Source organism: Anoplopoma fimbria, chromosome 20 (assembly GCF_027596085.1).
Source record: "Anoplopoma fimbria isolate UVic2021 breed Golden Eagle Sablefish chromosome 20, Afim_UVic_2022, whole genome shotgun sequence".
Lineage (NCBI taxonomy): Eukaryota > Metazoa > Chordata > Actinopteri > Perciformes > Anoplopomatidae > Anoplopoma > Anoplopoma fimbria.
The window spans coordinates 16374143-16391899 of NC_072468.1; the positions used below are offsets into that span (position 1 = coordinate 16374143).

General features: G+C 42.6%; 2 protein-coding genes across 2 annotated transcripts; both read right to left on the reverse strand.

Moving 5' to 3' along the window:
• Positions 1-286: 286 nt before the first annotated feature.
• On the reverse strand, positions 287-7357 carry crabp2a (cellular retinoic acid binding protein 2, a). The gene is made up of 4 exons (XM_054622050.1): positions 7041-7357; positions 3550-3728; positions 2740-2856; positions 287-901 (listed from the first exon to the last, which is right to left on the reverse strand). Exons 1-4 carry the CDS (start codon positions 7120-7122, stop codon positions 851-853), a joined length of 429 nt encoding a protein of 142 aa, XP_054478025.1. The 5' UTR covers positions 7123-7357; the 3' UTR covers positions 287-850.
• Positions 7358-15132: 7775 nt separating this feature from the next.
• On the reverse strand, positions 15133-16477 carry LOC129109954 (uncharacterized). The gene is made up of 2 exons (XM_054622106.1): positions 16327-16477; positions 15133-16093 (listed from the first exon to the last, which is right to left on the reverse strand). Exon 2 carries the CDS (start codon positions 16079-16081, stop codon positions 15494-15496), a length of 588 nt encoding a protein of 195 aa, XP_054478081.1. The 5' UTR covers positions 16082-16093; positions 16327-16477; the 3' UTR covers positions 15133-15493.
• Between the last annotated feature and the right edge of the window lie 1280 nt (positions 16478-17757).

Here is a 17757-nt window from a genome sequence, read left to right on the forward strand (position 1 = left end):
AGAGTTGGATGGGAGCGATGGGGAGACAAAAAACTGAGAGCGAGTGAGAGAGGCTAAGAGGGAGGGGTCAGACAAGTTATTCTAGTTGCAGACAGCTGACAGAAAGCCTAAAATAAAATGGAGCCATCTAATGTGCACATATTCCACAGCTACACTCACAAACCATAAAACATGTGCTCTGTTAAATTGCTTATGCACCTAATGGTTTTCAGTACAGGAGGGCCAAGAGTCAACGTCAGGCTGAGTTAATAACGTGCTTTATTGTTTTCCCATAGAAAGTGTTGTTTCCTATGATCACATTTTATATAAAAGAGACACAAAGTAAAAACGTTAGCAGTTCTGTAGCAGACTCCTAGTGTAGTAATAAATATAAATGTCGTCATGAGATAGAAAAGGTTAAAATTGTGGGGCATGGCTAAAGGAACAGAGAGGAGGTGCATATCAAAACTGACCTGAAACTGGAAGAGCTCAAAGATTGGTTTACACATCTACAAATATAGTCTCACACCTCTCCTGCTGCCCCACACACACACATACACACACTGCCAAATAAATGGAGCTGTCAGTCAACAAATCCAACATACATTTTCATGTTTAAAAACCAGCTGGTCACGTTTTTGATAGAGCTGCAGAGATAGGCAGATAAGTGAGGAGCTAAGACCATCATGTAGATATGTGACATGCATGTTACCACACTTATAACATAGTGAGGCTAACAGAGATAATGGAATAAAACTGAAGACTGCAATCTCCAAGCGCTGCCTTAACAAAGGGGGTGTAGTGATGCAGGTGGTGATGCAGGAGGGGGGGGTGGCTGGCTGGAAGGAAGAAAAGTGAGAAGTGCTCCTGTTCATTGTCGCTCGTAGACTCTGGTGCATATCACATCATCTGCTCCCATGGTCTGAAAAGAGAGGAGAATGTGGATGTTTAAAATAATGGCTCGGTTATCTCAGTTCAATGTGAATATACATTAACAGTGTTTCATAAAACAAGTCATCAAAGTTGATTCTTTCTGAACCTCCAAATTGAGAGGTTTTTTTTAATGTATCCATTAGTTGAGACATAATCTCACGTTGCCTGTTTTGAACACAGTGTTCAAAACAGGCAACGTGAGTGTTGGAGTGTTGGATTTTAGATCCCTGCCAGCTATGCCCCATAAATACTTGTTCTCTTCACAGTTTGTAAACCAAAAAAAATGACTCCAGAAAACAGTGCAGGATACATGTGTCCTCTGGTTGTACTGTGTCCAGTTTAGATACCTCTGCTACTACTACTACTACCATAACTACTAGTTGTCTGTTTCTTCTTCCTATTCTTGTGTTTGCATTCTTCTAAAAGCATTACCAACATTTGCTCCTTTGACAATTGTTTTAAACGTAATTAACATGATTTTACTTTTAGCTGCTTGTTTGTCCAGCGTTGCACACTCAACTTTATGACCGCTATGAGTTCACCATCCAGGTACTCATGGTAAACTGCATTTTGCCATATTTGTCATCGGGTGTTAAAGCAATTATGCACTCAAAATATAATTATAGTATTTAAAGTGTAAGTACACATTTACGCTATTTGAGACACAGCAGTGGTTTACCAATATTGGGTCTAATAATATTTTTTTTATACATAAGAAGTTTTGGTCAACCTGAAATGCCAGCTGTTTGGGGTTTCTCATTATATATAGTTATGTTTGTGGACAGGCATCTTGTTTTGGTAGCTTTCAGAAGAAAAATGAAAAGTGTTTCCATATCAGCCTTCATTACACAAAATACTTCACAGCATAATTATTTGTTTTCCCTGTTCTGATCAGATCAGACGCTGTTTGCACTCAGGCTTTCATGACATCAAGCTGTTGCCTCTACGTGAATTGTTATTGCAACAGAATCTCTCTCATCTTCTGCCAGTACAATAATTAGATTTACATCATGGTATTCAATCATAATTGTATAATTATATACTCTAAGGGCAAGGCTTCCTCATAGCCTGTAAGTTGCAGTGTGTTTTTTATGTACAAATGAGGCTCTAATATATAATATACCAGAACTACCTGTACAAAAATGTCTGTACAATTGTTAAAACCCCCAAATAGTTGCATATTAGAGGCATAGTGAAAATGTCATCGTGAAAAATACCCTGCAACTATTAAGTAAGAAATGTTAGAGACAATAATGTCATAGGAAGTATTGGAAAAATGGAGTTACAATACCGATATTCCAGGGAATTTACAGTTTATTTTTGGTATAATTAATTTACATATACAAACTAAAGTACACTTCAAGAGGTTTTTAAATATGGTGTTCAGGGTATTAAATAACTACAGGGCACATTCATTCTGTTACTCAGTATTTTATTAAATTATTACATGGCTAATTAATAAAAACACTGGTATTGTGTGTGCTGTTGCAAATAAAGTCGTGATTTCATTTTAGCCAAGTTACTTAGCTCTTAGGAAGCTAAAAGCAAGACTGGAGCACCTCAGGGGCCTAAAAAGGCATCATGCAAATGCAGCTACAGAGGTTTCTTTCAAAGACAAGTTGATTTGTAACTCTAGTCTGACTTAAGCCTAAAACATTTCCACAACACTACAGGTACATAAAGTTTAGAGTTTTATTAATACACCAAGTGTACAAAAAATGACGCTGTAATCTCGACAATGTACAGTATGTACATGTCCATGTACAGCGTTACCCTTGTTGTTTCTAAAAATAAACTCTGGTTTAGTGGATAGTTTGTGTGCTTTACCAGGATCAGTTTGCCGTCATTGGTGATCTCTCGGGTCCAGGACGTCTTAGGCCCTTCTCCTTTCGCCAGAGTCTGCTCACAACTGATCTTACTGTCGGTTTCCCAACGTGGAAAACTCTGTAGACAGAGACGTAGAGAAAAAACTTTGTTGGATATATATTTGTATATGGTGCCATTCAGAGGGAAAGAGAGAGCATAAGAGAGTGACTAATAAAGGGAGAAAACAACAAAGGTGGAGCAGGGCGATCACTGAGAAGTTATAACTTGTGATGCGCTCATTGTTACTAAAGCGGAGCGCTGGCTGGTTGCATGTGTTTGCTTTGGAGACGGCCAAACAGAGGCCATGTATGGGAAGCGGGGAAACCAATGGGGAGAATCAGGGAGGGACGGAGGGCAGGAAAGGGCAAGAGGGGGGAACGAAGGGACGGCGGGAAGTTGAAAGGGGTCGTAAAGAGTGTGAAGGAGTATAATGTAGCATGATAGGCCTTCAGAGACTAAGGGAGGAGTGAAGATATGTTATCAGTCCAAATATGATGAAAAGCCAAATGAAACACATTGATGTAATCTGGACAGTTCCCTCCCAAAACACCCATTTATTATTTGGTGTGTGTTTGCTTATGTGTGTGTGTGTGTGTGTGTGTGTGTGTGTGTGTGTGTGTGTGTGTGTGTGTGTGTGTGTGTGTGTGTGTGTGTGTGTGTGTGTGTGTGTGTGTGTGTGTGTGTGTGTGTGTGTGTGTGTGTGTGTGTGTGTGTGTGTGTGTGTGTGTGTGTGTGTGTGTGTGTGTGTGCAAAGAAAGTAGTGCTGTGTACCGTGCAGGGACGTCCGTCCACCGTGGCCTCGTTGAACTCCTGTCCCACAGTAAAAGTGATGTGGGTGGTGCGGACTGAGGTTGAGGTTTTAATGGACAGCGTCTCTCCGTCCTGCGTGATCTCCACCAGCGGCTTGGAGGCTGCCTTCACGGCAATTAAACGCAACATCATGTTCACACCTAGAAAAAACACACATTCAAGTAAGAAAAAAGGAGAAAATGACAATACTCGACTGACTATATATTAGAAGAGAATTTGCACACAAAGACACGAGTAAACACAAACTGTTGTAGATACTTTGAATGGATATTCCCATGCAAGCAGTACACAACTACAACGAGGCAGATCTTTTTTTGTGCCACACTGTTGGTTTATACTATAGGATTCAGCCCTCAGGAGCAAGGCAAGCTAAACTCATTTTTACCAAATTATGTATAACCGCGGGCCGTGTGTGTGTGTGTGTGTGTGTGTGTGTGTGTGTGTGTGTGTGTGTGTGTGTGTGTGTGTGTGTGTGTGTGTGTGTGAGTAGTGTGGTGTTAATGTGTGTTCCCCTGCACACTCAGGGTAAAAGGAGAAGCCCAGCATTGCACAGCTCTGTCCAATAATGATGACAGAGGAAACAATGAGGTCATCCCCAGCACATCTGCATTCTCCTCTGACTTGATCATCTTTGCACACACATAGACTTAAACACACAGACTAATGTGGGGATTTGAACAGTCTGAAGTGTAATCTGCATTATTCTCCTTTTTTTTTTTTTTTTTTTTTAACCAAAGAGAGATAGCACACTCATATTCTCATAGTGTGCTGCAGTGAAACTGATTACACAGCCTGGGGGGGGGAGGAGGGGAGAGAACCAGGAGCAGACGGGTGCAGAGGGAGGGAGGGAGGGAGGGAAGGAGGGAGGGAGGGTGGGGAGAAAGGAGGGGGGTCAGACAGACAAGGGGCAGTGGTCTGTGTGTGTGAAGATCTCTGCCCAAGTGTGAGGGGAAGTTTGTGTACGTCGTCCCGCGTGTATCTGCTGTCGAGTTGGGTTTCGCACTTCTCACCTCTCATACATTCCCACCTGTCACCGAGGGTAAATATATACAAACCCCGAAATGCACAGTCATTCAGCATGCAGCTGGATCCTCAGGCTGCACACTGTATATGCTACACACACAACACAGTATTTATGTGCATATTTAATAATTATTATTATATGCAGATTAATTATTTAATAGTGTAAAACTGATTAGCACCTCTTCCATCAGACTGTACAATGTGACGGAGTCAGTGTCTTATTAACGTCTTTTCTCATATATCATTTATTTATTTTCCATATTATTAACGTATTATTATTATTATGCTGTTAGATAGTTTCATCTCTAATAATGCGTCAGTTTCTGTGAGAAGTTTTCTTTAGTTATGATGGAGTATTTATACACTGTGGCATTGCAACTTTTATTTAATGTGGTGGTAAAGGCGGTTATAGTACAGAAATGATTGTCGATTATTCAATTTGTCAATCAATAGAGAATTAATTTCCACCAATTTTTGCTTTTTCCAGTTTCTAAAAATGTGGGGATGAGCTGCTTTGCTCTGTCTTATATCATTGGTATCATTGCCCTTAAACCATTTGCGTTATTTTGGGCGAAGTACTGAGAAACAAAATAACTTATCCCAAATTTGGTAATGTATGGATTTAGCCTTAAAACACAAAACAAGCTTCTATAAATAACGAAACAAAACAAAAAGAACTTGGTACCCACTCTCATAACTTATGTATTGGATTTACATCATAAAGAACATTGTCAACCTTAAAAATTGACAATTGACCTTAAAATGCCTTCTTATGTTGCTCCAGAAACCTCAGTTGAAAATGTAACACCGCTTGAGAATAAAAAAGTCACCTTCTTAAAAGTTACGATTACGTTTACTCAGACTGAAGAGAGGAGTCAAGGGCCGGCCTGAGAACCATTTGGAAAAACTCCTCAAGTAACTGCCAGTTGTTAAAAGTTAGAAATTAACTGAGCAGACTTTTGCAAAGCTGTTACCAAAATGCTTAAATTCACACAGACCCGGCGACATTAGGACACACAGATAGACACACGGTCAGAGGTCAAAGAGCAGAGGGCAGAGGAAGCATTTGGGACACGGGGAGACAAGGGGAGGAGAGTAGGAGTGAGTCAAGGAAGAGAGGATGGAGGGAAGGAGGGTGCTGGGTGCTGACAGGCTGCGTCCAGCTGCACTTTGTTCCCTAATGAAACCAAGAGCCTTTCCTCTCCGTCAGCCATGCCAGTGCAGAGGAACTGACTCGTGCGGTGATGGTTTTATTCATTTTCTGGGTAGACTAGTGTCACATAAGGGAGTTTAACCTGCATTTCTGTTGAAGTTCCTCCCCCTTTTGCACACAAGTACATATAGCAAGCGCAAACAAGCATAAATCTGTATTCACTCTCAAAAATATGCACCCTCATTGTTGTGCACGGTGCCATATCATCACATTCTCATCTTTACTTATGTTATAGCCCCCCACTTTATTCCTTACACACACGCAGAGGGAGGTGGAGATAAAAAGACAGTTACATTAAACGCTAAGTGGTAGATCAGTGTAACAGAGAAATTTGGATTTTAAAGTACAGTCCTGCACAGGGATGTCTTTATTCAGAAAAAATAGTGCCACTTGACAGATATTTCAATAACCTTCTTTTTTGCAGTAGACTTTGTGTGTCCGTGTGTCAGTCAGCTCTCTTTGGATATGAATTTCAGGTGTGCACTGGCAAGTCATTTAAGAAGTATTGGATTTTAACGACAGACGGCTCTGACGTCGCGCGCGCGCACGCACACACGCACACACACACACACACACACACACACACACCCACCCACACACACCCTGGTGCATGTCCAGACTCCATATGCAGCAATGATGTTTAAAAACAGTGTGAATCTCAGCAGCAGGTGTTTGTCCCGACTGCCACTTCAGATAATGACGCGACTGTCCCGCACTGTATCGAGCCATACGGTCCTCTTCAACACACACACACACACACACACACACACACACACACACACACACACACACACACACACACACACACACACACACACACACACACACAATCTGCGGCTACGACACAGACAGATGTGCCGCCGTTTGTCTCTATTGTGTTAGTAAGGGAGGCCAAGGGGGGGGGGGGGGATGATGCTGGCTGGAGGCCAAGCACTGAGTTTTGGGTTCTGCAGAATGACAAAGACCCCCACCAATGCGGTACAGAGGGTGATCCTCACTGATGCACGGGCACAGATGAAGATCTGACCTATAAATGTGCCGAGAGAGCTACAGTTTGATTTGACACAAACTGACACGGTCTGATCTCATTACGCACAGAAATAAAAGCTTAATTAGAAACCACTCACGCGCAACAAAAAAAATGAGTCCAGCTGCCACATTGAGTTTTTTTTTTTTTAGAAAAAATAAATAAATATATATATATTCTATCACCTACCCAACTTTTTCAAAAGTTCTTCAAAGTTTTCAGAACTCTTCATCTCCCAGGTGCCAGAGAAATCAGGGACGGTGCGCTCCATGTTGAGGCTGAAGGTAGTTTTGCCGATTAATAGGTGCACTGTCAGGTCCAAGTGTGGTCGGTGCGCCGCTGTGTCTGCGCGTCAGTAATGCTCCAGCTGTCCCTTATGGATCTGCTCTGGCTGTGTGGGCGCGCCGGGTGGTTTGACTCTGCGCGTCCAGATCCTTCTGCCCTCTTCCCGGGATGAGTGAGCGACCGTCGGAGCTCTTGTCTTACCTATGTGCCGGTGCACTGTACAAGTGGCTGCGCTACAAATGAATGGCACAGAAAGCAAAGATACTTGTGCAGGGTTGCACACGCCCCTTTCTGTACGGACACGCCCCGCACGCCAACCTGACCCCGCCCCTGAAGGCAACATGTGCATTTTAGAGCGGCTCATAGGCAACATTTGGAGACGCCTCTCATCCACGCGCGTACCTTGAATTGCCAGTGACCGCGCCCTGACGGCCCTGTGCGCTTTATTTCATATTAAACATACTACTATGCGTGTGATGTGTGTTGCCCCTTGCATTGCAGGCAGTAACAGATCTTGTTGAATGAATTACTTCAATGCGCTGAACGTTTACAGTGCAAACAGTAAGAATGTCTGCCAGGCCAGACTGTTGATAGAACATGTCGTCTTGGCAGGGCGGTGCGAAGGAAGAACCAGTCAACTGGCAGACTGGCTGGAGAGGAGAGCAGAGCTGTGTGTGTGTGTGTGTGTGTGTGTGTGTGTGTGTGTGTGTGTGTGTGTGTGTGTGTGTGTGTGTGTGTGTGTGTGTGTGTGTGTGTGTGTGTGTGTGTGTGTGTGTGTGTGTGTGTGTGTGTGTGATAGAGAGAGGGTGTGTGTTCGTGAGGAGAGAGACAGAGAGGCCAAGTTCACCCCCCCCCCCCCCCCCCCCCGGCTTCCAGTGCGCCGCGCACGGCGGTGTGTCATAAAAATAAAAGCGGTGGTAATGGGATACAGCTTCTGGCCTCGACCGGTGGGCTATCCATTTAACGGGGCCTCCGTCAGAGGAAAGAACACCCCGAGCCCAGGAGGGAGGCAGAGAGAGAGAGAGAGAGAGAGAGAGAGAGAGAGAGAGAGAGCAGATATTAAAGTAAGAGGTGGGATTGGCGCACGTCGGCGGTGTCTCCTCAGAGCTTTTCGCCCCCGCTGCTCGGACGGAAGAAAGGGTAAAGAGGAGGAGGAGACGCCGGGGCGTTTGGAACAGCGCGTCAGACGGACCAGTGGGGAAGGGTCAGGGGCCCGCGGGGTCGGAGGTAGTCCTATAAAGAGCACGCACTCTCTCTCTCTCACACACACACACACACACACACACACACACACACACACACACACACACAATATGTCTACACACAAGCAAGCACGCACGCGCTGATGATGGATGGCAATGGGACAAAGCCTACGTTAACTATTGACTCTTGATGGATGATCCCATCCGCTACACTGCACGGCGAATTAGCGCGAGGAAAACCGGGCGACTTGGGGAAAAGAGGGGGGTCATCCACACCACACACACACACACACACACACACACACACACACACACACACACACACACACACACACACACACACATAGCTAATACACCGGATCAGTGCCAGACTTTTAACACAGATACACTAGCTAACAAAGGTGAGTATTAGCCTCAGATTGATATTTGGTAACGCGATACGCGCTTTTACGCACAGACCTGCGTCTAAATCCAGCGCCTTGCACCAGCCCGGCGGCTCTGTTTGATGTGAACAAAGCTCTCTCATTGTTTCCTTTATCAGCGCGCGCACGCACACGCACACACGTACTCCCACACATACTCCCACTCACACTCCTTATTGGCCACACACCATGCCACAATCGCAGCATGCCCTCACAAGTTACTCCTGGTCCAAGGTGAGCCATCAGATCAGACAACCATATCAACTGTAATTTCCTCTCCGATCCCCAATCCTCTTTTTTTTCCCCTTTCACATATAGTTCAACTTTTTGACTCGCAGTTGTTAACCCCTTGAGGGCTCTGACCACGAGGAAATAGAACAGTTAAAGAACCGTGTACAGGTGGGATGGGTACATCGAATACAAGAAGCAGCAGTGAGGCAGCCTGATGCTTATATCACTGATATAAGCATCAGGCTGCTTCACTGCTGCTATGGTGGTCTGTCCAACATGGCCTGTTCAGAGAGAGGGAATTGATCATGCCCCCAGTTTGAAAGTGAGTGATGCAAACACAAAGGTTACAATAGAGGGCTGTCTGGTGCTGGGAAAATTCATCTTCAGCCTCGCTGCAGGCCATTAGCATATTACCATGACACAACAAGAAATGCATCAACGGCCGCTGAATCAAACAGGCAGCCGTGCAGCACACAGCAACAGCCTCACCCATCGTGTGTGCGTGCTGTCCGGAGGGGGCTTGATAAAGAGCTCTGAAATGTGTGTGATGCTGCATGTCAGCACGTGATGACAAAGCACAGCTCAGCATTCAGACCCACTCAACCGTGCTCTGCTCCTCTCAACCTTTTTTTCTCTCCACTCATTTCTTCCCTCCATTTCCCCTTTTCCTTTCTGACTCTCCTTTACCTCACTCAACTTTCTCTTCTCCCCCCCCTCCTTTTCTTCCTCCTCCTCCTCCTGTCAAGCTTTTGTTCTTTTGTGCTGGACTGACACATTCCTCAAACATACTGAAGAGAGGGAGAAGGGGAAAACAGAAGGGGAGAGGATGGAAGAGAAAGGGGTAAACGTTAGTGAGAAAGTTAGACTAGAGTGCAGGTCATTTTTTATCTCATTGTTGCGGAGAAAAAGGATAGCGAGAGCGAGTCAGCAAAGAGAGACAGAGACGGAGAGAGCTGCGAGATCAAAGGCAAACAGATAGTGACAGAGATGGAGAGGTTGAGAAACAGTGAAAGAATGAAGGCGACATATGTAAAGAGAGACTCCTCTGTCTTCGGAGGTGAAGGAGGTATTAGTTTGCTCCTCTGGTGCCAACTTTATTTCACTCCTCTTCGTTTCCTTATGTTCCCCTCCAACTATTATCCGCCCATATACTGTTCACTTCTTTTGTTCCTTCATCTTCATCTCTCTGTGCTTAGCCTCATACCTACATCATGCCTTGTTGGTAACTGATATCTCCAAATGCCAACGCAAAGATTCACATGCTGTATCACAGGCAAACAAAACAATGAGTATTGTGACTTGTTTGCAGTAAAGTTTGACTCGTATCAGCATGAGTTCAAGACAAAGAAAACCTTGACGACGCCAGAAAAAATGACTTCATCTTTTGCTGCTTTTTGTTTCCTATTTCCCTCCTCATTCAAATGACACAGATTTGCACCATGACTGTGGAACATCCACACTGTCTACAGACTATTTGCTGTCCCAACGTGAACTTTTCTTGGTGCGTAATGTGAAACTATAATGTTATACTTCATGGAACATTTGCTGTATGTTAAGTATAGTGGTGCCCTTTTGCTGCAATCATCTTTTTTTTTCCAAGGAGCAGCTTGCCTGCACAAGTTAAAGCTTGTGCATGAGAAAGTGTGATGAGTCCGTAGTAAAGTCACACTTCAGTGGCATTCTCAACCTTTATCATCCAGATGACCTCCAGTAAAAACTGCTCACCCCAGGAACCCTGGTAATCCCAGATGTGAACTTGACCCTGGCCTTCCCCACCGCCAGCTCCTGGAAGTCATTATCACTGGCCTTTAGCGTCAGAGAAAGCCACTAGCCACTTATAACCTCCCCAAGTAAAATAAATCTGAGGGGTTGAGAGAAGATTAAATGGGAAAGAAACAAAATCTGTTCCGTGACACAAAGTGGGGTCCGTTTCTTTAATCTCTGCTCTTTTCTTGTGAAATACTGCACAGCTCTGCCTCCTCAGGCCTCTAAAAATGATAGTCTGACATGCAGAAATCCCTCACAGCCCACAGATTCATTTTAAGGAGTCCCACAGGGCCACAATGTTTGTGAGCCACTTCTCTGTTGGACATGCACAACATTTGTGCACAACAAACAGTCACAGACCAAAGTGTGTGGGGCTCTGTGGGGTGCTGGCATGCTGACCCACCAAACTCATGTGGGTTTGATTAGAGCGGAGGAGACGGCAGCATATAACGACCGACAAACCTGGAAGTGAGAGGCAGGGAACAAAGAGAGAGAGGAAGAAGATAAGAGCAGGAAAGGGGAAAGAGAATCAAGATTAAAAGTTTGCATGTGCAGGATATTTGTCCTTGCGTGTTGGTTATATTGTCGATGATGTAATCACAGCTTGCCAAAATCCTGAAATAAAAACAGGTTTTGGTTTTTTTTCATGGCTAGATAAGGCCGTGTATGTGTGTGTGTGTGTGTGTGTGCCTGTGTGTGTTGAAATTTGTTAGTCATTTATTATTCTTCTTGGATAAAATGGAATTTAACAAGAATCAAACATAGTGTGTCAGACATTTCTTTGAATCCTGCCCACACACATCTCATCAGTGTACACAGGATTTTTTTTATTTTTATTTAAAGCCTGAGAGTGGGCAGTAAGTGTGTGTGAGTGTGTACATGAGTCAAGCTGAGTCTCTTGTGTACATGAGACTGAACCTCCAGATGCCTGAGCAGTTGCACCCAGACGCCTGTATTACTCACACTCTGTTCCTTTTGTCCTTCAGCCCCCCCCCCAAACTCCTAAAATCTCTCTTCCCTCCCCCTCGAGTCTTTGTGGTTCTAATTATCGCGCTCATTTGTTATGGGCTGGTCTGGACGCAGACTGAGCGAGAGCTGAGAGCGGTCAGAGTAGGAAGAAGAAGAAGAACTGAAATTGTGCTGAATATGTTTGCTTTGTGGAAGTGCTTTTTAATTTGGTCCCGTTTATGATCCTATCTTCCCCTCTTTTTTTGCAGTTTGTCTGCTCTGTCGCTGCCACCTACAGTTTAACGAGCCCCACGGCCCCTCTGAGGTGCTACGTGACAACAGCGCTGTAAAACCCCATTGTATGGGCTGAATGATGGTGAATTGCTTTACGCTCAACAGGAAGATAGAGGACAACAGAAGGGAAGGATTTAGAAGAGGGAGGTGAAATATGTAAATAGAGGAAGTAAAGTAGATAGAGATGTTTGTGAGGACGGTTGTGTGAAGTACAGCGAGCATAAGTGGTCTGGAGTAGAAGTGGGATGAGGGGAAGACGAGAAGAGAAACAAGCGCTGGTTCACAGACCTTCGCTGCTTTTCACTTTATTTTATGACCGAAAAAGTTCATTAAAAGTGCAGCCCGGTTTTTTTAATTGTGTTACCCCTCCTTCTTGCATCCTACCGCTCTGCCCCTCCACCCTCACACCGCCTCTCACTCTGCACTCATTCTTTTATTCTCCCTTTGCCTTTCCTCTTTGACCCGAGTCAACGATTGTTGTTAGCTTTTGCTTTTTCCTCAGACACAGTGTGTGTGTGTGTGTGTGTGTGTGTGTGTGTGTGTGTGTGTGTGTGTGTGTGTGTGTGTGTGTGTGTGTGTGTGTGTGTGTGTGTGTGTGTGTGTGTGTGTGTGTGTGTGTGTGTGTGTGTGTGTGTGTGTGTGAGAGACCCTATGATGATGTCATGGATTAGGAAGGGCCATAGTTGAATATTTCACTGGAGGTCAACCTCTGGTCACTGTTACTGTATGTGACCACTGTGGGTCCCTAAAGTCTCCAGAATGAACTGACGAAATGGTAACTTATTTATGTGTTTCATTGTTTTTTTTAATTGTCTTGTATAGCAACTCTACCATTCCCTGGTGCCACTGGGCAGTAAAGTTTAGGAGCGTCCCGTGATCTCTTCATGATCATATGACTTTGCCAGGAACTTGTAATAATTCAAAATAAATTGAAAACTTAACTGTTAACTAAGAAACACTTGTATTTTCTGTCTCTGTAACAGAATCACGAGGGAGAAAAAGATAGAGGGAAAGGGTGTACAATGATGCACTGTGGCAGAGTGGAAAGTTGAAGTTTCACAAGGCCAGGGCTGCATATCTTCTGAGGGAATCGTTTGTGAGCACTACTTCCTGCTCAAACACATGTGCAGTTCATGCACCCAAAACAATTGAACATTTTGAGCTGCATCTGCATGCTCAGTGTCTGCAGTACAAATAAGAGCTTGATGTTGGCCTTGGATACTGAAGTTTCATCTCTAATCTTCTTCTGGAGTAAGACAAACTTTTTTGCAAAGGTTTTGTTTCAATGATCACAGTGTGTAGAGTTGTTAGTTGTTACTTGACACTGGGAACGTAATCAGCTTTGGAAGCAAAGATGGGCAGGTTGATTGCATTAGAAAAAGCTTTAGACATTAGGTTTCATCATTTCTCCTGATGCCCTGTGGGAAAATGTTTTTTTGTTTTTTTTAAAACTGCAGTGGGGTTAAGGAAATTGATTTAGAAATAAGGATCGGTCAAAGTTTCCATAGAGTTTAGACAGTGAAAAAGGTCAATGCTGGGATAGCAACCAGGCAAAGCAGGTAACGCAGCCAAAGGCCAAATACTGCCAATGGACTGTCACTTTCAATTTGAAATTAAAAACTTTAAACTGTAATGACCTGTTTAAAAAATGTGCAATCTGACCGTTAAGTAGTTTACCTTATGGTCCAGCAGAGGGCGCTCATAAACTTCACTATCAGCTGGTCCTAATGCATGCCTTATTGACTTCAGTTAACTAAGATAATAAATAAAAATGGAGGAGGACACTAGCGAGCATTTCATAATCTGAATCGATCAAATCCTTAAGGCAACACCTGCATTATAGAATAATATTGTAGAGGGTCCATGAATCAAAATGTAGTTTTAAAGCCTTCTTTACTTCAGTAAATATTGTGATTTCATTGTGCGTTTTACTAAATTAATCTGAGTTTAATCAACGTCTTAATCATTAAATACTCGTAGCAGGCTAATCCAGACTTGTCAAAGGTTATATTTTAAATGTCAGGTTTAAGGAAAAGATACTAAGTTATTGTAGGCTTCCAGCATGGAAAGACATTAGAGAATCTGAGTGGAAAAGAGAGAGAGAGAGATGGAAAAAACCTCCATCTGAGACATACCTGGTTGATTAGTGTGCTCAAATTTGTATTTCTAATTCGGTGAATGCAAACAGCTGATATTAAAAAAAAAACGAACTAACATCAGCATACATCCTCATTTAGTCACATGCATCTAAAAAGACAGTTTACATGTAAAATAATAGAAAACTGACTCCTTTTTTTTTTTTACCGCTTTCTGTAACAAATTTGTGCAATACTGCCATCGTCTGTGTGTCGAGAGTATCAGCATGAGAGGAGAGCACGTGGAGGCTAATTGATAGTGTGTGCGTGAAATAGTCTGATTTTCCAATACTCTATTCTCTGCCCAATAAGCTACTTTTACCTTCAACACAGTGAAATACTTTAACTACTTTAATGCCTTCATGTTGGCAGAGAGCATATGCCCCAGAGTGCAAAGCAAAGAAATATTACTTGAGTTTTCAGGTCAGAATACATTGTCTCAGAAAACAGTTTTCATTACATAAATTGTTAATTTCTTCATCTTCCATTGCATTTTAGATTTAGACCACAATCTTTGAGTGTAGCAACAATTATAGATTAAAGTCAAGTCTTCTTTCATTATTTTGGTTTGGAAATCAAATCTTATCAGAGCATCAGTTGCAGTTATCTTCTGCAGTTTTGATGAGGCACTTTCTCACTGTTTACGAATGTGAATCACTGCCTCCCAGTACTAGTGATGGTTTTGTTCTCTAATCTTTAAGTTCTGACAAACAATTGGTTTTGGTGGTGTTTGTATTTGAACAAGCTTCTCACATGAAGTCTGAGTTTCACAACAAACATTTATGATCCAGAGATCAAGCCAACATTTGAACCGATATCCGTGGGTGTTGTCACACAAATGTAGTCTTTTATTGGTCATAGTCGGCAGTTTTCCCTTGTTTCTCTTGTTTTTCCATTATAGACTGTCCAGATTATGCTTCGTGTTCAGGGTTGAGTTGTTCCAATGATCTGTATCACATATTACACACTGAAAATAAATCGCTGTGAAGACTGTGGATGAATTTCCAATTTCTTGTCTATTTAATCATATTATAAATTAAAAAACTTTAATTGAATCCATTTTATACAGCAATTAAATGTATGCCTTTTTAATGTAAAATAAACATTGAATTTAATTCAGTGTCACATCTGCGCCATTCATGCACTTATTTCTGTAACTCACTCCCAGTGATGGAACCTGACAGATTAGCAGTCATGAAATAGTGGAATATTACACATTACATAAATGTTTTTCCCTTTCAAAATATATTGTTGATACATTGCTGATTTACGAATAATATAGATAGAAAAACAAACACTTTTCAAATTAAGTTTTTTCTCTTGTTCAGAAGTCTCATTGTCCCATCTAGTTTCTCAAATCAACGTTGATAACCATAAACAATAACAAGAAGAGCAGATAACAACCAGACCCACGTCATTTTAAAGCTGGGAGCATCATCACCGGTGTGTGGTTCCTGGCAGCCTCTGGCGTTGTTGTCTGGTCTTGTACTTTTAGGGTTTCCCTCAAAATGGACCGGCAGGCACTGGTTGGCGATCTCCTCACAGGCCAGGATCAGATATTTGGTTTCCCGTTGGATACTCCTGATGCCGCACGTCCCCTGCTCACTCCTCACCGTGACAAAATCGAAAGGCTCCCGGCTGATGCACAGGTTGTCCTTGTGTATGACCCCGCCCTTGTTGGTGCAGACAGCCTTAACTCTGTCCAGATAGCTTGGGGACAGGAACGACTGTGTGGGTCTGGAACAGCCCCCATTATTCTTAATGTAGGTCTCCCACGCATTCTGGTCCAGATTATTAGGAGTACCGGGGCGAATGTGGCGACTGACGAAGGTGTTGAAGCCGTTGTTCCATTTGGAACGCTGGCAGGGAGCGTCGTTTATAGCAAGAGTAAGGTGACACATTAGGAGACAGACGGCAAGAGGGAGAAAAGCCTTGAGAGCAGCCATTATCCAGCAGTCCTGGAGAAAAACAAAGACTGTTAACTCACAGAAGTGGAAACAAACATTGTAACACCTTTAATCTCTATCATCGCTGTGTAATCTGTTACATAAGTGACATGGCACATAAGTTAACAATGTGCGCAGAAGACCAAGAGTCTGAAAAACCACAGCTTCCTGTCTCTGCAGTAGTTTAAACACAAAAGCAGGAGAGGATGTAGAAAAACAGCTGCTTGATGAGGGAACTTCTGTACCTTGTTTTCAGCAGTGGAGTCCCCTGTGACCTCAGAGTTACCAAAAAGCTCCCGCGTGAGATCTTTCTTCTGTCTTTCAGTTAGTTTCACATTTCACTTCCTGTGAGAAAGAGGGAGGGGACTAAAGTGTGTGTGTGTGTGTGTGTGTGTGTGTGTGTGCACACTACTTAAATCTGTCCACAAGGGTGTGCTCTAGAGCATGAGGAGATCCAGTTACAGCCATAAATACCTGTTTTTAGGTCCAGTGAGTTATTTGGGGATTTCTCACTCTGTGTGGTGTGTGTGTGTGTGTGTGTGTGTGTGTGTGTGTGTGTGTGTGTGTGTGTGTGTGTGTGTGTGTGTGTGTGTGTGGGTGTGTTTCACCTTTCCACAGGTTTACTAAATATAAAATACAAGTACAAGTATCAATAAAATATGTTTATGGTATATTTTCTGCTAAATACGTCTAAATAGACACATCAAAACTAAGGTATTTCCAGTTAAATCTACAGTAACTCATCATCTTAATGGGCTTCGGGAAGTATCAATCTGATTCCAGTGTTTAAATAATAAGCTGTAGGCCTCACTGTGTGGAAAAGACTGGGATCATATTTTATGTGCAACACCAGCTTCACTTAAAGATCACTTTCTTAACTTTGTAAAACAAAATGTAAGAAATGAATATATAGATATACATTTAATGAGTTATTTATTATTAAAATAATGCATCAGCAACTCGGTAAAACATCTTTAAAAGATAATGGTAATTACAATTCAAGTGTAAATCTTTTCAACAATATGTGGACATTTTGTACGATTTCTTTGCTCCAGACTAAATTTTCAACAAAATATTTACCCGCTTAGAAATAGCTGTTGGGAAATTTGGTCAGGACAACACACACACACACACACACACACACACACACACACACACACACACACACACACACACACACACACACACGTACACATACACGTACACACGTACATGTACACACAATGAAAGAATAAAGCAGGTGAGGTTGCCAATTTCTTATTTGGTGGATGCTAACAGCTGATATGAAAAAAAACAACCTAACCAACATCAGCCTACATCCTCATTTAGTCACATGCATCCAAAAAGACAGTTTACATGTAAAATAATAGAAAGGTAACTCCTATTCTTAATTGGTCATAGACGGCAGTTTTCCCTTGTTTCTGTTGTTTTTCTATTATAGACTGTCCAGATTATGCTCTATGTTCAGGGTTGAGTTGTTACAATGATCTATATCACATATTACACACTGAAAATAAATTGCTGTGGATGAATTTCAAATTTCTTGATTATTTAATCATACCATAAATGTATAAAATTTAATTAAATCAATTTTATACAGCAAATAAATGTATGCCTTTCAATGTAAAATAATCTTTAGAGCACCACCCTTCTCATTATCTCCCAGTAATGGAACC